The following is a 20,884-nucleotide window of genomic DNA, read 5'->3' on the forward strand; positions in this document are numbered from 1 at the left end:
GAGAGGACAAGATATCACGGAAAGACAAGTCAGCACTGTATTACTATGAATAATCAGAGTGTTCTTTTCTTCCACAGAGAAACACAAGCTAAGAGAGATTTTGTTTTGTGAAGCTCCACATGCACATGTATCCATCCTGATAAAGAGAAAAAAGGGAGTTCATGAACGAACAAGGGCTGTAAAATGGCATTCATCCAGGGTGAGGATGTCTACTTTTTCACTTGATCTTCTTTGCAATGCACTACTACATATGAAGTAGGCTGTATATCAAAAAGATTGGTAAAATGTATATAAATATGGTTTGACACCATTTTCTTAGACAAGCGAAACTACGGCTACTTCAGACAAGGCAGATTTAAAGGGCCAATCACTCCTAGGACCAAAGTGACATGTGTAAGGGATCTCATAATTTATAACTTTTCAGCCCAAATCTGACACGTGTGCAAGTCATTGCTCGTTTAGCCACTATTATTACACTTGCTTGCTAATGTGAATGCAAAAGGAACCAAGATCCGTGCAAAGTTGATTAATGCTACTCGCGTATACGATTTAGAATAATTCCAGGTTCTTTTCGCCAATGAAACACGCAATCTTACAGTTTACTATACAACTCCAAAGAAGATGATGAAACATGGTAGGTAAATTATATTTATTTCACTGTGACGTTGGCTTAAAAAAGGACTGCCCAAATCAACTTTAAAATACCCATTCTTCATTGTTGTTTTTAATAAGTCTTCCCTGCTTTTTACAATAATTCTCCCTGTTGGTTTCATGCTGTTGTACTCCTGCGATACAGTATCTAACCCGAACTTTGTAGGCTTCTTTTAAGACAGCCTTTTCATCTCATAACATTAATAGATGAACCATTTATGCTCCCATGTTTATTTGACGATTTCTAATGAGAAAGAAAACAGTTTATTGCGCTGATAGCAAAGTGACTTTCCATCAGTTTATAACAGAGTGTGGATAGTAGTCCCTACATGAGTTCTCCTTTTAAGTAAAACATGCTCAGTGGGCCATTCTGAGAGAAAAAATTGGATCATAAATGTATAATCACAAATGGTTTAATTATTTATGTTCATGGTTCTTAATGTCTCTTCATTGGGTCAAGCAGGAACAGAACCTATGGAGGGTCACACTGGCTAATGACAGAGAGGTTGTAGCGCAAACTCATTGGGTAGGTGCAAAGTTGACTGTTTGCGGTTAATAAGCCCCACATTTTAAATCGCACAAAAATATGCACAAAGTGTAGTTTGCTTGGGGGTCCATTCAACAGGCATGGTGGAAGGGTGCCTATTCCTAATGTATTTATATGAGCTCCACATAGGTGTATATACATTAAATAGCACCTGTTTTATATTAGCATCAAATTTAGAGTTGGATTAATGGCTGATCTTAATTTAAGACCTCATCTTAATTATGCGCCTATAGGGACCAGGTTCTAATCAGACCACTATAAGAACCCACTATTTCCAACATACATTTTCAGGAGACGTGGCTGTAATTGCCGGTCTACTGATGCACAGATGCTACCTGGCAATGCTTGATATTCTTGAGAATAGACCAAGACCCCCGGCAAGAAGGCAAATGTATTATTATTTCAATGTTTCATCTTTGTTAAATGTGAGTTTTTTTTATAATTTCTGCCTGCTCGTAACTTCATTCCTTGGTCATTGTGCTGCAGAGTTTCCTTCTGCCACGCTCTGTCATTGCAGACTAATGTCGGTCCCTCAGAAGTAACGTTTTTAAAGAGCCACTACAGGCGACACAATTTGTTGTGTTTAAAAAAAAGAAAAAAGTAGGTTTGAAACAGGGGGTCTCCGCAGCTGTACCGCGTTAATTTCAGCTCCGGGACCCCCGCTTCCAGAGATTCGTACCTCGGAAGAGGGTGCTGGTAGCAGCCCAGACTGGGCTAGCCGCGGCTATCAATATGGCGGTTTAAAAGTACAGCGTCCTGCAGGCCAATAGGAAGCCGCAACGCCCTCCCTTGTTACTTCCTATTGGTGTGATGCGGAAGCTTTAAACTGCACAGAGATACTAGCCGCATCTCTGGAGGTAAGTATCTCGGGAAGCAGAGAGTTCCCAGAGCTGAATTCAACATGGTTCATCACGGAAGATAAAGCAAAACATAAGGTGTCGCTAGGAGTGCTCCTTTAAGAGCGTGTGCTGATTAAGCGTAAACATTCCACACCATTTTTACGCACAAACGTATGATTGCAGAAGACATCAAAAGTATACAAATTCAACAGCTCTAGTCTAAGACATCGCTATCTTATCTTAAGAACAGCTTCAAACTAACGCAAAATTGGGTTGTAATTCCACAAATAGTGATGGTGCAGCACTACACTTTTAATGCCATCGCAATTTTTGCGATTACACCTAAATTCTAAATTGGGGCCTGGTCTCACAGAGCCATCATGCATACTGAATTGGATGCAGATTCCCACGGAAATCCCCATCCAGAAATCACCAACGAGTTACCGTTGAGCAGTAATAGAAGCAAGAATGGTTATGAGTGTGATTCCAAGTTCTATCTTTCATTGAATTATTACAAAACAGAGAATAGCTTTTTTTAATCTGCATTTAGGAAGCGGTTGATTTAAAAAAAATTATATATAGAACAAGTACCAATGCAAAATGCTGGGTTCCAATTTCTGACATTTGTACAAGGTTTCTTTGTCCATCATTCTCCTGCCTCTGAGTGTCAATCTCCTCTATCAATGTCTACACCTACTCTCTTCCTTCCCAGTTACAGTACAGTACTTGCAGGCGATAACAGGGAAGTCACAAGAGGTCAGGCACAACTATCTGAGATAGTAGTAATCCCCTTTACATTCTGGGAGGCTTCTCAACTTTAATGCATGTATGTAATATAATCCCTGTAAAACGAGGATTACTTACACAAGGAATGCCATTAACATTCAGATCCGCAGGCTAAAGATGCATTTTGCCATGTTTCCTTTTTTGCATATTATTAGATTAGAATAGATCCAACAGGCCATGCATTTTATATTTAATTCCGATAGCTTGGGCATGTTCTCCAATCTGTGCTGTAAGGAGGCCAAGATGATTGAATATCTGTTTCAAAAAACGGATTATAAAATGTTTGACGCAGGCATCCTGAAATAACCCATCTTTTTACATTGCGGAATGGTTTTTCTAGGCTGATAGTCCCAGTCTCAGAAGATCCTTAAATCTGCTAGATCCATTAACCTACTTCAAGGCACAGGGGCCTAAAATCCACTGTGAAGTAATATTAGCTCCTTTGTTCATCGAAGGTCCTCCAGTGTATTGTAGGCTGCCAGGAATGGATGAGTTTTGATTCCAAATTTTAATTACAGTTCAAATGAAAATGTACAGTGGGGCATCTGTGGTTAAAATGTGCTAATTATGTGAAAAAGAACAAATGCAATCATAATAAAATGTCATACCACAGATTATGAGCAAGGGGAAACCTCTATAGATGACTAAAAAAATAAATACTAATATTTGGTATGTGAATAGTAATGTGGGATGATATGGAGTGAGCTCATGGCTCTGTAAGGTTCTGTCTTCTAAACGACTGAAACAAGCGCATTGATGCACTGCAGCATTTTTTGGATAGCAGTTGTAAAGCAAAGGCAACAAACATGTGATGCACATTGTTAGCCAGGTAGGTTAACTTCCCTTTAGTCCTAGCCGGGTTGGTAAACATAAAGTTGATGCTCTTCATTGTCTCTGCAGACCCCTCAACTTCTCATTTTTCTTCCTCATTGGCACAATCGGCGCCTCCTAAATTGAACCAAGTTTGCCTACTCTTTCTAAACGTCAAACACAAGCCAATACAAAATACAAAGCCACGGGTAGGTAGCGCCAACAAACGGACACATCTCAAGCAATATCCTAATCAGATTTCCAAATGTCCATATACAAATTCGGCCTTCATATTGAAAAACATGTTAAATAATATGGCAGCACTATTAACCTATACAGAATAGCGTTCCCTAGTATTTGCATGGGTAATAGAGCGGAAAGATTGGAATGTGGTTGTATCGGACGTTACACAGCAGACTGCCAGCTTCACTGCGCTTGCAGCCAGTTTCTTGACCCATTCAGCAAACCGATGTAACATACATACATATAAAAAATACCTGGTGAGCTCTTCTTTAATCTTCAAAGGTTCATGTGGGTAGAATTTCACTCTAAAGCACATGGTGTATGGTGGATGAGCTGAAACGTTATAAAAAAAAAAAAAAAGCATGAGAACAGCAGCAAAGAACAATTGCTTGATGAAAATGCAGGAGAGCGGTTTCTGACAGAAGTACTAAAGAATCCGTGAAATGGTTAGATCCTTAATTTCAGCCAGTGCAGTAAATAAATAAAAGAATGCTAGAGATGCCCAGGAGCATTTGCTGATACTGTCAGTGGTCGAAGTGTGATGCAGAAAGGTGTTATGAAGTTGGATTACATTTTATTTAGTAAGCGTCTGTTTCTTTTGCACAAGATCACTGTTCTCTTCTGTAGTATAAATATATATTAATAAATATAATTATATTGTTCAGCTGGTCTTAGCTGACTGGAGGGTGGCTCTTCCTATCTTGCTGATGCTCACCCCCTCCCACATTTAAATGGTTAAAAGCTCACTCCATAGCATCTCCCACTCTCAGGGGAACTTGCTTGCTTGCAGTGTGATTGTGACAAATCTAATACAGAGTGCTTTTCCTGGTAATGTACAGGTTAATAAAAGCTTCAATCAGACTTAAAACTATGCAACTAATTTTGACAGATTTATTATAAATCATTCTTCCTGGTAATGCACAGGTTATTAAGAATTTATATTAGTGTTAGGGACCCTTGAGAATGTGGTCTGCCGTGTAGTGGCTCAGGGGCTTACAACACTTTGGCCAAAATGTTAAATTAAAAGACCATTTTATTTAATAGATATCTATACATATATATTTAGGCACTGGACCACGTATAAGTTTCACTGGATGTGCACTGAGCGCTGTCTGTGTTTCATGTTCTGTCTCTGGTTTTAAATATATATTGCCATGCTCAGTAGCACTCCTCTGTGACACTTATATGCTTATATATATGTTGTGGTTATTTTGGGGGTTCAATATGAGCTTGCAGGTGTCCTGTATGTATAAATATATTTCAAAGGAAAGCTTTGGCTCCTTGCTCATTATGGATCGTTCTCTCCTGCATGGGGCACTTCGACCTCTGTACACTATACATTTCTTCAAAATCTACTTATACGGACATGGTTTCCTACCTCACAGTAGAGTAACAGAGACTCATTCACTCGTTCTGAGAATTTGTAAACTTCTCCAGCCGAGAAGAAGAATTACTCTTCTATGAGGTGAAAAATGTCCATGTATAAAAGACACATTTATTCATGGGCGTTATTGCTATACAAAACCAAAATAAAACAGTCCATTCCCTGTGCTACATGTAGTTTTCACAAAACACTTACCTGCCTTTTATAAAATCAGGTATTTCAAAAACCCCGCTCACTAAAATTAAATATTACTTCAAAATGTAAGCCCTTCTATGACAAAAACGTTAGCAAGACGTTGCTTTGCTATGCAGTGCATTGGCGGGCCAGCCTTATGCTGTCAGTGACGCGCAGTGCATTTTTGATTTTCTGTTATGCGTGTTTGTATCAGCTTCAAATATAAGGAAATTGTTCAGATGGTTTTCTGTATCTGATGCAATTTCTGAGGCAGCTGGATATTTGCGTTGTAGTTTATTTGATCCACCAAAGCTGGGACCGTATGTGAACAGGCACAGAAATTGATACCTGCCATTACAACAAGCGGGGATTGGCACTCAATTATTCAAATGTTAAAAAAAAAGCATAATAAATGGGGGGTGGAGGGGCTCAGTGTTAGGGCTTACAAAAAGTCAAGAGAAGAGTGGGTTAGACATAATCAACGTTTAGACACAGAGGCCAAGATACATCAAGCAGTGGTAAGGAAAATGGAGATGTTATCTCTAACAATTACACTGGCGACACACTTTATTCGAGCACGGCTAGTCCCACGAATTCGGGTATACCCGGGTGTATTGAGGTTTGTGACTGTTTTCTGCCCGAGTGCATTGGGTTATTTTCTAGGCAGGGATTGAAGCATTTTATTCCCACTGGCTGCAATACTGCACAGTATATATATATATATATACTGCATTACAATTCATGAATTTATGCCATCTGGTAGACACGCGAAGCATTGCAGCCTATTAAATCCTAATCATTATCATTTAACAGATCAGCCGCCCGTCAGCCAGGCATGAACCCAGGCTGGAAAGGCAAACGCAACGGGACTTGTCAGAGGTGAGGAGCGGCGCATTCCAGGTATCTGCCAAGTACATACTGGGTATTTGCTCGAATAAAGTGTGTCGGTGCAGTAGTACAGTTTTGGCTAAGTAGCATGCAGGTTGACCAAAAATGTATACATTTTTGGAGATAACACCTCCAGATTTCCTAACCACTGCTTGATGTATCTGGGCCAGACTGATCTCCAGCAAAGAAATAGCGACGTTTCAGGGCCCACAGCCCCTTCCTCAGGCTTGCTAAATACAAAGTAGAAAGAAAGAAGATCCGGCGCCACTGCGAGTGACAAACATCCAGGCTACTTCCGGGTAAGTTGAAAAAACTTTATTGGAACATCACACACACAAGGCTACACCACGATCTCCCCCTCAACGCGTTTCACGCTATGGAACAGCGCTTCGTCTTGGAGTGCTCCAAGACGAAGCGCTGTTCCATAGCGTGAAACGCGTTGAGGGGGAGATCGTGGTGTAGCCTTGTGTGTGTGATGTTCCAATAAAGTTTTTTCAACTTACCCGGAAGTAGCCTGGATGTTTGTCACTCACAGTGGCGCCGGATCTTCTTTCTTTCTACTCAACTTCTCTGAAGGCTGCACGCTGGAAAACGGAGGACAGAGGAGAGCTGGACCCAGATCGGAGAGCATCTAGAGGTAAGGGAATATCCTCCCACCCCTGATCTACTTAGAGGTCCATATTTGCACCCTCCATTCTGTTCCCAAGTGACTACACTGACACCCACGGGTGCTGGGACTATTCACCGGAGCGCAGGACAGTTTTCTTGTTTGCTAAATACAAATCCCAAAGATGATATCATTATTTTCCCCATTTATTATGTTTTTTTTTACTATATTTTAATAATTGAGTGCTGATTCAACCCGTGTTGTTTTGGACTGCCCTTATGTGTCCTTCGGTGGAGACATATGATCTGGGCACCAACAAACAGCTTACCCCTGATAGAATGCCATTGGGGAGTGTGAGTTCTTCTTATTTTTCTATATTACAACAAGGAGGACCACTGACAGTTACAGACAAAGCTGCTCTCCCTGTGAAAAAAAGGCCCAGGCACGTTGTTGACAACTTGGGAATATGTCCGATAGAAGAAGCTAGGGACAGAGAAATGTTGGGCGAGGGAGCCTTGCAGGTGAACTTGCTTGTCCTCCATTCCCCCGTTTCTCTCCCTGACTTACTGGAACACAAGAAGTGGGAGGAATGAATCTTCTCCGCTCACCTAGTATCAGTAATTTGTTGTGTTGTCACACCTAAAATGCAGATGTACTGTAGCAGGTTTCATTCTTCCTTCTGGAGACATATGGCGGGATATGTTATGATGTTCTGTACCAACACTGCCATTGAATCCTATTGAAACTCTGTGATTTTCTGTGTTATAATGTTATAATGTTGTATGGGAACAATGTCACCGGCTACATCTGTATGGCATGCCAGACTTGAGTAAACAGCTCTTTAAAGAAGACACCAACACCACCAATACCTACACCCCACAGAAGTCAATCCACAACAAATCCTCCAAGTACTCTGTAAATAATGATTGCTGGGGCCCAAAAGTGTAATTGTTTGTAGTTTTTATAGCTTTTTGACACAAGTAGGGCAAAAGCAAATCAAAACACCTGGATGCATTATAACAACCTCGCAATGACTCATGTACAGTACCACCACAAAGGAAAGTCTGGCTACGTAGACCCATACATGTTATCTAAATTTAGAAGTTCAATCTTGTTAAGCAAGAAATTAACTCACACTATGCTCCAAATGCAACATTTTATAAGTATTGTGTCAATTTGGCTCTGACTAAATAAGTAATCTTCCTTGTGTATATTTAGGATTGATCAATATGATGTTTGATTTCAATCTTTACAAAGTGATTGTTACACATCAACAGAGTACATGCAACATATCAATAAAGTACATATTGCATATCAACAAAGAATACTTTATGGCTTATCAAAACTGTTTTAATGCACGTAGTAAATAGGTGTAGTATTATATAAACTTTGAGCTCCAAGCTTTCCTCAACTTTGTGTTTTAGGTTCAATACCCATATTTATAATCAATCTTTATTTGTTATATTTCCCTTTTCCTATTGTTGTTCTATTATTTATTTTTTCTATTTTAACATTCTTTCAGTTTTTCCCATTCTTCATCCTTCTACCCAACTCCTGACCTGTTATAAGGGATCTGTTTGATACCTAAGATGACCACCATGAAGTTACATCATCCTCACTGAAGCAATCGGGACCATCTCGCTTCCTGGCAAATCCTGCCCTCAGTTCCTGACAGGAAGTGACTTAATCCCCAATGAAGCAAGCATGGCCATCATACTTCCTGGCAAAACCTGCCCTCACTCCCCTGACAGGAAGCAAGACTCACTCTGGCTCTCATTGCCAAAAGCTGCGGCTGGTCTTAAAATAGCAGACAGTTTGTACCTGCCGTTGCTCGTGCGAAGTACTCCATGCCTTGCCCCGCCTTTGATCCTTGACCCCTGCCTGGACCGGATTACCTCCTGCCTTGTTCCAGTCTGGTTCCCCCTGCCTTAGTCCTCAGTCTTCCCTTGCCTATGCCTGCATCTTCCCTGGAACCAGACCTGTCTTCCCCTGCATCCCAGGCTTCAGATCCCGGACAAGGTTGGTGTACCAACTCCCTACCTCTGCCCTGCGGGTCCGTATCCTGTCCTGCAGTCAGCAGCATAACACCTGTCACTTCTCTCACCCAAGTGATAACACCATGATAATTCAGCATGATATCATCTTTACCACAAGTACAACACACTTGGAATTATAGGTCTACACATGAATAAGCTTACTGAGCAATTAAGATTGGAAATAGCAGAGGAAGACCATGATGAAGCCTATAAAGTAACCCCCCCCCCCAAAAAAAAAATTATACATACATTCTCTACTCCTTTTTGGACTTGGTACTAAAACCCATTCATGTGGTTTATTAATGCAGCCTCAGGATAAGCAGCTTCTGTGAAATGGAAATGCCAATTGGAGCTCAATAAGTTTGGTATCTGTGGTTATTCTAGCACAATTAGAGCCCCAGTTTTGCAACCAGAAAACTTTGATAAAGTCTCCCGCGTATACATAAAAAAACGAAAAAAATATTTTTATTCATAATATATTTGGTTTATGCCTGCATCTTCTAACACACTACAAGGAATTTGACTTTATTTAAGAGATAAGTATTTATGTATCATAGCAATAAAAAGTGAGCTTTGATAATTTTTTATATATGTACATCATCATAATCTTCTTCTTCTTCTTCCTCCAGCAGTGGATCGACATGATTCTCAAAGCCACGAAATCGCTGAGCTATGTGGTCTGACATGGAAGCCCCATTGAAGTCAATATTCATATATATTTAGAATACACCACATAGGGAAAGCCTTCAACTTCTAGGTCTATTCCATTTATTTCGATCTTTGTAGAGTTGATACGTGTTCAACATCACTTTGGACTTGCTGAGATTCATATGGAGGCCCACTTTCTTACTGAGGTCATCTGAAAATCTTAGGTGACTCAAGTATTCACCGTTGATTTTGATTCCTTTTTCACCCAATTTCATGTCTAGAACAATTCTACAAATGTTTCTGCGAAAAGGTTTGGTGACATGGTGTCTCCCTGTCGCACTCCCTTGGTGATCCTTATCTTGCTTGTATCTTTATGTAATGTAATGTTTGATGTGGCATTTTTTTAAATGTTCCTTCTAATATCAATGTACACTTCTTCAACACTGTCTTCTTAATGCATTTAAAACCACTGAGATGTAGACAGAATCAAATGCTTTTCGTCATCTATAAATCCTAAAATGAGTGGTAAATTGTATTAATTACTTTGGTAAATCACTTCTTGTACAACTTGGATGTCGTCCATTGTGTTGTATCCACTGCAACATCGTGCTTATTCTCGAGGCTGGGTTTAGTCCAGGGTCTGTTGTAGCTGTTTAAAGAGTATCTGAGTAAATGTCTTGTAAGTGATTTGAAGTACAGTAGACAGAAGGGTCTATGGTCTATAGTTCTTGAGGTTTTCTTTGTCTCCTGTCTAGTGGATGAGGATAATGATGGCATTTCTCCATTGCTCTGGAGTTTGTCTCTTCTTCAAGAAGTGTGTAAAAAGTGTTGCAAGGATTTTTTGTACTTCTTCCCCAGCTTCTCTCAAGATTTCAATTTTAATTCTAGCTTCACTGAGAGCCTTCCCTTTATTCATGGATTTTATTGCTTTTGCCACTTCATCTGGAAGTGTGTGTGTGTGTGTGTGTGTGTGTGTGTGTGTGTGTGTGTGTGTGTGTGTGTGTGTGTGTGTGTGTGTGTGTGTGTGTGTGTGTGTGTGTGTGTGTGTGTGTGTTTAAGTATGTATGGCTTGCAATAATATAAAAATTGCCTTACAGAACTGGTCATAAATAATTACATCAATAATGCAAGCATCATAGTTAGGAGAATAACACAACTTTGAAAGCAGCAATTCAACATTTTCAGCACATCTGACAGTACTGTATACGTGGTGTTTATGTGCAAGATAATTACAGTCGACAGCAAACTTTGCTTTAGAAGAAGAAGAAATAATTATGTTTGAGCCAGCTTGTGACTCTGCGTGTGTTTAGTGTAAATTTAGATCCTGTTTGTAACAGGCAATTTTGAATCTCACTTAACATGTCAGATAACCCCCATAAAACCTGAAGATTTTATTGTATTATCAACTTAACCCCTGAAAAACCTGATGCACATCCTCCCTCAAACTTCTAAACTGTCAGTCTTCGCAATTTTAAAAATAATGTGTGAATATGTGTACATTCTGGAGAATAGAGGCTGAACATAAAACAAACCCTTTTTTTTTTGTCAAATGCAAGAAACCTGTTAGGCGACAATTTTTACATTTGAAGTTGATTGTTTAGCCATTGAGGTTTAACCACTTCACAGTTGGGTCATTTGATGTTTTTGCGCAGGAGAGAAACACCATATCTATAAACACATAAGTTGATACATGGCTCTAGAACAGTATTTTCCAAACAGGGTGCTGGGGAATCTGGAGGCATAGAGGGTGTGACCCGCCTCTCGTCTCTTAGCCGGGCACACAGGAAGAGAGGCGCCTCTCCATCTCCAGACATCACAGGACACGCCCGCTGAGCGGCTGACATGTTTTAGGTGTGTAGAGTAGGAAGGTGGAAGGGAGGGGAATGTGATTTTTGTGGTGGGGAGGGGGAGGTGTGATCGTTGTGCGGGGAGAGAGAGAGGGAGGTTATTGCTTTGCATGGGGTAGGAGAACGTATGTTGGATAAGTAATAGAAGGGGGTGTCGATGTGCTGTTCATGACTAAGAAAGAGGGTGAGTGTGCTGAGTGTGAAGGAGAGATAAATGTGGTGGGTATGAAGTAAAAGTGTATGTGTATGTGTGTGTGTGTGTGTGTGTGTGTGTGTGTGTGTGTGTGTGTGTGTGTGTGTGTGTGTGTGTGTGTGTGTGTGTGTGTGTGTGAACTCCTGCTCAAACTGTTCTAGACACACACATTGACATATGGCTCCAGACAAAAATTGATACCAAGTTCTAGACACACACGTACATTGATATATGGCAGTTGATACATAAATGGATACATAACATCATCATATTTTTATTTAATGTGTGTGATCACTGGAGGTCTGTATTAATAAAACGTAAAGTTAACATGAACATTTTTTGTTAAATTCTGTTCTGTTCATTGCTGTGCGGCACATTGCAGTGTGCAGATCCTGTATGTGAGAAGCAGCGGCCCAGTGGTAATGTCACTACCTAAGAAGAGGGTGAAGCCCGGTTATATTCCAGTGTTCATTCTAGAGATCTGCAAACTTTTTGCAAAAGGTCACAAACACGGCAAGTTTTGGTTTACAGGTAACATTGGTCATGTGACCTTCGTATGCTTAAAGCAATTTCGGGGAACAACTTGCTGAAAATAGTAACAAAGTCCAATGTAGAATGCTGCTCAGACTCCCTATGTGCTCTGTAAAACCTTTCCAATAATATAAATATGTAGGATCTGATTATCCTCGAATGTCCATAGACTTAATCAATATACAGTAAGATAGGCTGGGGAGGAATAAGCGCCAAGTGAGGTCACAAGGATCCCCACATATTGCAGTGCAATAACAGCCTTCCTTTCAATGTCCAGGATACAAAAATAGGAGAGGCAACATATATAATGCCTGTTACCTGTTGTATACCTTCTCAGTGTCCAGCAAATCCGGGGTGTGCAGCATCGTGTAGTAAGTAGATCAAGCTGTCTTCTGAAGGGAAACGGAGCGCAACCAGCAAACCGTAAAAAAGGATGATCACCTTGATGATAAAGAGCTACGGCTTGAAACGTGTTGGTGCGTTTCTTTTTTTTCTTTTTTTTTTTTAATCTACTGGCTATCCATGTAAGCTACCAATACATTTATTTTTATGGGAGTTACCCCTTGATCGTCATTTTTTCCGATTTGCTGGTTGAGCTCCGTTTTCCTTCAGAAGACGGCCGAAATAGTAAAATATTTTTTTGGACAAATTTTGTATGCAAATTTACAGAAAATAGCAACATTTTGACATCTTAGTTGAAAGTCCAACAAAGATGGCAACATTTTATGGGGGAAAAATACAGAAAAAATGTTGCTAAATTTCCAATTATAAAATCATTTTGCGAACTGAAAAGAAACAAGTTTGCACATCTCTAGTCTATTTATTGTGACTTTGGCTGAATCACTATATGCAGTATCCTTTTGTGCCTTGGGCTCCAAAATAACAGAAGAAAGGTCTACAGTACATACTGTAGTATTGCAGATTTAACAAATTGTTCATAATACCAATGTTTATTATAACACAAACATTGGTTCTTCACCAGAACTTTTGTATGTGAATTCATTTTGGGATTTGCACTTCACTCTTCACACCATCGGGTCTAGGTATAAAAAATTGTAAAAGAAAAAAAAAAAAAAAGAAGTGAAAGAGGCATCAAAATAAATGATGTCTCACCTAAAATCATTGGCAGCTCCTGTTGTTAGGTCATTATTCATGTGCTTACATTTAGAACATTTTTTTTATTCTTTGCATGGCGTGCGTCATGTTGAAACGTGAGTGCATTAAGAATGACTTGCGTCTACTTGCATTTGTCTTTCACGCCAAGAAAAACTTGAACGGACAATTATTGCGCATATGTGAAGATTAATGTTACAAATGCTTTACATGTGTGCGCCACAGACAACATCCAAACTTTGCCTCTAACTGCACACACTACCATAATTGTGGCTTCATTTTAAAAAAAAGAAGAAGTTTGGTGTTACACCTTGGCGCACAGAGACGTACTAAATTGCTATTCTTCTGTGCGTATGTTTTACGACAAAATCACTTATATTTATGCCTTACACATAGCCAGCCCCCAATGTCTGTGATAACTTCCTCATTGTCTGTCTCCAAAAGAAAGTGGAGCTCAGAATGAAAGCCTGTGCATTTAATGATGTATACATGTGATTAAGTATTCCCTCTAGTGATTTCATGTAAAATGTCTAAGAAAATAGACATTATGTGGTGTAGAACACAGAGTAAAAGGTGAAAATGCTTTAATCTTCTGACACGTTATAATAAGTGAGCATTTGGATAATATACAGCTTGCCCGCTGTTATTGTATTGAACAATTTGGAAAGTGTTGCATTTCGTTAATTTTATGTAGCCCCCTTTCCCTGTGACTATGGGAACTACACGTGCTGATTACCTGTATTACTCACAGGAGGCCTAATCTTCCGCCACGGGTATATACAACTGGTTCACCAACACACGCACATATATCAATAACAACACAATAACACCAACAATGACAATGTCCCAATGCGAAACCCACACAATATCCCAATACCCCGACGTGGTTCCCCCAAAGTACTGAGGGCGCCCTAGGCACCTAAACACCCAGCGTCTGCAAGGCAGTCCCACCCAAAGTGTATGGAGTAGCGCTATCCCTGTGTTGATTTGTTGGTGCACTTTACCTCCCTGGGCACTCCTGTACCCAGGTACCGCTGATAGATAAAAGGGCAGTCAGGTCCCACAGCATGGGTTCTGCAAATCCCCCTCTCACCTTACAGAGGATGATCTGCCTCGTGGGGGAGCTCCAGCAGGAGTGTCTACCTAAATGTCTATAGGCCCCGGACCTGGTCCCAGGCCGCAGGGCACCACGTGGCCTTCCAGTCACTAAGGGGAAGCGTCCCTATCTGCGGCATTCCCTACAGCACACACAATCTGGAAGGGGCTCAGGGGCCAGGCTGGACCCTGCGGGAAGATCTGGCCTAGTCCAGGGGCTACTGGCACCCTGAACACGTCCTCTTCCCTTCACGTCCTCCTTCCGCCTGGCGCGCTTCCATTTTGCGCCAATTCCCTATATCTCTCCCTGATAGGAAATTCTGGGACATGTAGTCCCTTGCGGAGTCATGGACAAGATGGCCACCGCAACTTTGCTCTACTGCGCATGCGCGCTGGGACTTCTGCAAATGCGCGATATTCAAACTGGCGGCGTCTGCAATCGCAACCCGGCACAGAGCTCTGGTGATCCTGGCGACACAGAGCAGCAGCTCCCCTTCACCGGAGGTAAGGATGGGCGCTCTGCTACAAATTTTTAATTAGAGAGGCAAGTCTGTTAAACTAGAAGTTATACAAGCATCTGTGTAATTTGCTGTCAAATGTACATATTACGCCGTTCTATCTATTTCATTATTAACATATAGACAAAAAAAGTTACATAACGGGTACCTTGCATGCTTGTATTACATTTTATTAGTGTATAAACTATAAAGCATTTGAGTGGTGTTCTTTTTGTTTACATACATTATTATTAATATAAGAAAAAAAAATGACTTTTTCCCAATGCAAAATGGTTTAAAAGAAAGCCCCAACAAATGAGTGAATCTTGCCTCCTTGTCACTAGCCAAAGTAAATCCTCACAAGTTACACAGGACACATCTGGAAATCTGCAATGTTGCTTTCAGTTTGGTTTCCTATTCTGCACGAGTGGCTCTGTCCTACTTTTTCCTTTAAATCCACCCCCTTGTCAAGTGTCTCCCAAACCCAGTCTATAGAGGTAGAAATAGATAAATGAAAAAAATGAAACAAGGGAGACAGAAGAGCACAAAAAACACCACAATAGTGTAGTACCCTTGATATCTGTGGAAATAAAAAAACAACAAATACATATCAAAAAGCCATATATAAAAAACAATGTCAAAATACATCAGCAAAGTGTGACATTAGCTATAAAAGGCAAATACTGCAGGCTGCTAGACGGCAGGGACCCAGTGCTCACACACTGATTTCCAGACCTCATCTGGTAATTGCAATATAGTTGTTGGTCCTCGTACCATCATCTTTTCTTGATCACACTATCTGCAGTATCACATATTGAAGACCTTTTCTATGGCTAATGTCACACTTTGCTGATGTAGTTTGGCATTATTTTTTTTATATATATGGCTTTTTATTTTATATCTATTTGTTTTTTTTTTCCTATTAAATTAGGGGTACTACACTATTGTGGTGTTTTGTGCGCTCTTCTGACCCTCCTTGTCTCATAGTGTCTTCGGATCACAAGTGATTCGGAAACACCTCTTGGAGAAGATTGCACCACACACCCATTAGACTGTACCCGGGACTTGAATTCTCTATACCTTGGTTTACAGAACAATTCAGTGCACTCGCGCAGCCAGGTTATTCCATTTATAGTTTAAGAAAATGGTTGGGGGCAAACTTCCATATTTTTATATATTTAGATAAAAGCAATACGAGATTAAATCTCATCGGGGGCTGTAGAAATACATTTACTTAACACACTAAAGAAAACAGTAAATACTGACTTCTTTTTGTCTATTGCTATCATATAAATTAGCCATTTTTTCATTGTTACAATAGGCCCTATCTATAGTAAGTATTCTACCACTGCGCACATAAAAGGTTAACTTGAGTTACAAGTTGCATCATAAAAATACCTAATTAAAAAAATTAAAAACAAGAGGGCGTGGCCAGGAGCACATTCCACGGCTGTACAAGTTTACTAAAAAATATCTGATCTGATTCACAAAAAGATAATATATCTTTGTGACATTTGAAATCGGACAAATTAAATGATGGTAAAGAATTAACGATTGTGAGGGTGCAAAGATTTGAAGCATGGGAGCTGAACCACATTAATTTCCGCTGCGGGGACTCCCTGCTTCCCGAGATACATACCTCCTCCATAGGGGGTGCCGGTATCTCTGCCCAATAGGAAGCGATGACATCATGGCTTCCTATTGGCCTACAGCACCCAGGACATCCAAGTCGCCATTATGTTACCCACAACTAACCCAGCAGGAGCTGCTTCTGACACCCCCAACAGAGGTAAGTATCTCTGGAAGTAGGGGGTCCCCAGAGTTGAAATTAACTCGATTCAGCTCTCGAGATCTGCTGCTTCAAACCTATTTTTTTTAAATCAACAAAAAAGTGTCAGCAGGAATGCTGCTTGTGGTAGTTTTTACTATATGGTGTTTGTTAATAGAGATATCCTAGTGCCATAAACCTAAAGAGTTTTCCCATGCCACTTTTTTTGTACTTTAGATTCTCAGTGCACTAGGTAACTAGACCTAGAGTTGTGTTCTCTTCATCGTTTATTAGCCTGCCAGGTCCAAATTCTATATGCTGTGCAGAGGTCTTTCCTGTGCTTAAAGGAGATCATGTTGCGTTTTTTTAATAGGTGTAAAGCAAGGGCTCTCTGAAACTGAACCGCGTTCATTTCAACTCCAGGGATCCCCTGCACCCCAAGATACTTACCTCTGTAGTGGGCGTTGGTAGTGGCACCAGAGGTTTAAAGGTCCCAGCCAATAGGAAGCCGCAAGGGATAATTTCACTGCTTCTTATTGGTCCGTGTGACGTGGGACATTTAAGCCGCCATAATGTTCCCCACACACAGCCCAGCCGGAGATGCTACCGGCACCCCTCATGGAGATAAGTGTCTTGGGAAGCAGGGGTACCCAGGTCTGAAATTAACGTGGTTCATCTCCAAAGACCCCCGCTTCAATACCTATTGACAGTGGCAAAAGTTGTGGTACTGTGTCTGTATCCCTTAGATACCAAAAAAACTAACTCTGAGAAGAATATATTGAAGGCACATACACTATAGCTCATTTCATTAACCTTTAGAGTGCCCTATGACTTACTTGGTACGGCTAGGCATGCTAGAGGTCATAATGACGTGCAAGGTATATCAAAGGCACTTGATCATCTTCTATCGAAGTAGTGAACACGATCGAAACGGACGTGGAGCTCCCGCCCCCTCCCCCAACATGAGATTGCTCCTGCAGCAATCACATGACCCTGAAGTGCCAGAGGTCCGCCTAGCACTGTAAACATTAAGATAGAGGTAAGATTCAGACAGAGTTAACTATTCCAGTGAGTCCAGAGTTGCCGTAATTAAGGCTGTGTTTTCAAGTGTCAATTCCCGCAGATGTTACTGTGTTAATTCCCCTTGATCAGTCCATACTGTTATGCAGAGCTCAACTACGATGCTCCCAGCTACAGGGACCTCCAATTACCAGGAAATAAGATTTTTTATTTTTACCAGTTTGTATAAAAAATCCCTCCACTAATATGGTCGCTAATTGAAAACTGTGATGTCATATCACGATGATCTTACAGCTTTCTACCACTGTCTGACGGACGCCATAACGTTCATTCGGACATGTATTCTTGTCTGGCAGATTGAAATTCTACATTCTTTAAATCTGACCTAGGAGCATCGCAATGGAGACCCCCCCTGTGGGACCCCTCTCAAACAATTTATTTATGAAAGGAAAACCTCTAGTAGCTGCTACTTGAAAACTGTTTCAAACAGTGGCCATTGTACCTGTAGGAAGCTTCAAAAAATGCAATCTCTATTAACAATAATAATCGATTATCATAATATTACATGTTAAACTTTGCTATAAAATATGTGAGTAGAATGAATAAAATAGAATGTTACCAATTTGTGTAGGAAAATATATTATTGAGCAGAATAAGGGAAACTGATCTTTAAATTTATACATCAGAGAATACACTTGCCTAAACAAGTGAAAAAGACCCCTATACGACTTGCACTCATGAGTGCTAGTCGTATAGGGGTCTTTTTCACTTGTTAAGGCAAGTGTATTCTCTGTCCAATATTCTTTCAACCCTGGCACCATTACATAGACTTTAGCAAGAGCTAGCCTTCCCCCCTACCCCCAGTTCCCTCATATCCAATTTACTGTATACATCAGTAAGAATGCTAATCAAAACAGTACAATTAATTAATGACAGCGCCCTGAAATAAGCACAGCACCATGTATTATGTTGCTGGTCTTCACAGAACGTACAGGGCTAATAAGAAGATTTTTTTTGGTGTGTTTGTTGACACAAATCATGTCAATGTCTGAATGCACAAAATCCTGATGATAAACAATGGCCAACCGTGACCGATGATTCAATCACGGCTCAATTTTACACACACCTCGTCCTTGTGACTGTTTTCATGATCATAAAGAGGGAATAATTATGATCATGGGAATGAATAAAACTATAAACTTTTAATCACCAAAACAAAGATTATTGCATCTAACCGTGAGACATATTTATGCAATATATGTTTCACCACATTTTCTCAAAGAAATATGTGGCCTGGTCTCCCCTCTGGGTATCCCCGTCGGCCCCCCTTGGTTCCCACTTACCTCCGGTGTATATATATATATATCTTATGGGGAACTACAGCCCCCAGAAGGCATTGGGCTTGCTAGTCAGGAGCAGGCAAACAGTCAATTGGGCTGCAGCAATCTCTTGCAACAAGAAATATATATTTGGTGCACTGCAGAGCATGCCAGTCGGAGCTGGGACATCAGAAGGGTAGGGTGTGCGTGTGCAGGGTGTCAGTGGTCCCTGCACTAGGCCAGAGACCTCCTTAGGCCCCAGCTAGGCCCCCAACTCCCCTGCATAGTTTTGCGGCTGCTACAGGGACAGGCCCTTAGACAGGGACACTGCCCCACTTAGCCGCACTAGTGTCAAGGACACAGCAGACTGCCGCGCAGCAGTTTGCGGCTTGTGGTCTGGGACTAGACGACCACCGAAAGGACAGAGACTATCTTCATGGTGGGCCACTCGAACCGGATACCACCCCACGTGGAAGCGGATGCCATCGCGGACAACGTCGCTGGATCAGCTGATCCCTTTCTTCAGTTGGTGCTACCGGGTGTTGGAGCACCTGGCAGGTATACCTCACCTCAACAAGTACACCAACTGTACACACATTAGTGGGGCAGAGCTGTCTCGCACATTGGGGGGGTTGATGCTTCTGGACACCAGCGTGGTTGGGTGTCCAAGGGCCCCTCAGTACTTTGGGGACTATTACAAGTGTGGACAGAGTGTTGGAGGGTACGGCTGTGCGTGGCATAGTTGGTGGGACTGGTACCATTTTTATTGTATACCTGCAGTAAACTGTTATCTTATACCACGTGTGTATTTCTTATATTGTCCTGTGACGGGGTTATCCAACACAGTTAGGATCCCACCCAGGTGGAGGCACTGTCACCAGACTTATCAGGTACACCCCAGGCTCCCAGCCGCGGAGGTTCAGGCCTCCTGTGAGTCTCAGATAACGCACCACACACCCAGTATCCGCCACATCTCCCATAGGGTGGGGGAAACTGCGTTACAAATATATTAACAACTAGATTCATGTATGTCAAATGAGAAAACTGCAAACTTGTATGTCACCTTATTGGTTATGAGAGGGAAAGTTGAGTGAAAACAATAACCAACACTAATTTGTCACCAGGGATTAGAAAACGATTAATCTCCCGATTGACTCCTGGTAAAATCCAATGACTTTTTTTATTGAAGTTTTTATCTTTAGTCTATTACTGAATAAGATAAAATAGCTCATAATGATGTTAAACACTTAACTGCTAATCAATGTGCTACAGCCCTACTCTCCAGCACTAGTGATTAACCCAATAACACACACATGCAAACGTCTTCTGTCTGCAATTTAGCTCACGCAGAATTTCTTTTTCATGACCCCCCCGAATATATTCATGCGCCTATGTAGCCAGGTCTCTCTGACGTGGATGTAAGGTAGGGGAGGGCGCCTTACCGAGGCAAGCTAGACAGGGGGGCGCAGCAGGAAAAGTTTGCGCTCCCCTGCCATAGGTTATGGGCAGTGTGGGCATGATTCCTAAAAGGGAATTCATTCTAATGTTCAGTGTGTGATGTTACATTGTTCAGCAGGTATGAACAATAAAGTTATAGTGGCCACTCACTAAAGTAAGGGGGGCCTATGACAAGAATAGGCTGGCTTACTAGCCACTCCCCAGGGAAGGAGGGGGCTGCACTTCTATGCAGTGTAGAGGAGTGATTGTGAGTTAGTCTTCTCTGGGATAGCCATGAGTGAGGAGTTAGTTCTGTGTGAGACTTCAGAGAGTAAGGCCGCGGGCATGGTCAGCGCTTATGCGCTGACCTGCGCTGACGCTCGGCAGTGAGCCCCTGCAGCCGCAATGAGAGCGGCTTTAGCAGGGGCTCGCACACGCTTCCGCAGGCGTG

At 41.3% G+C, this 20,884-nt stretch overlaps 1 protein-coding gene across 7 annotated transcripts in view; it reads right to left on the bottom strand.

Annotated features, from left to right (window-relative positions):
* FRMD3 (FERM domain containing 3) overlaps positions 1-20,884 on the bottom strand; it is a 240,890-nt gene that overhangs the window by 76,257 nt on the left and 143,749 nt on the right. For 6 of the 7 annotated variants that reach the window (XM_075598857.1, XM_075598856.1, XM_075598853.1 and 3 more), the window contains one exon: positions 4,131-4,209. The exons of the other annotated variant lie outside the window; for it this stretch is intronic. In XM_075598857.1, the coding sequence (XP_075454972.1) occupies positions 4,131-4,209 (79 nt within the window). The remainder of the gene's footprint in view (positions 1-4,130; positions 4,210-20,884) is intronic. 7 annotated transcript variants of the gene reach the window in all.

This window comes from Ascaphus truei, chromosome 1 (genome assembly GCF_040206685.1).
Source record: "Ascaphus truei isolate aAscTru1 chromosome 1, aAscTru1.hap1, whole genome shotgun sequence".
Lineage (NCBI taxonomy): Eukaryota > Metazoa > Chordata > Amphibia > Anura > Ascaphidae > Ascaphus > Ascaphus truei.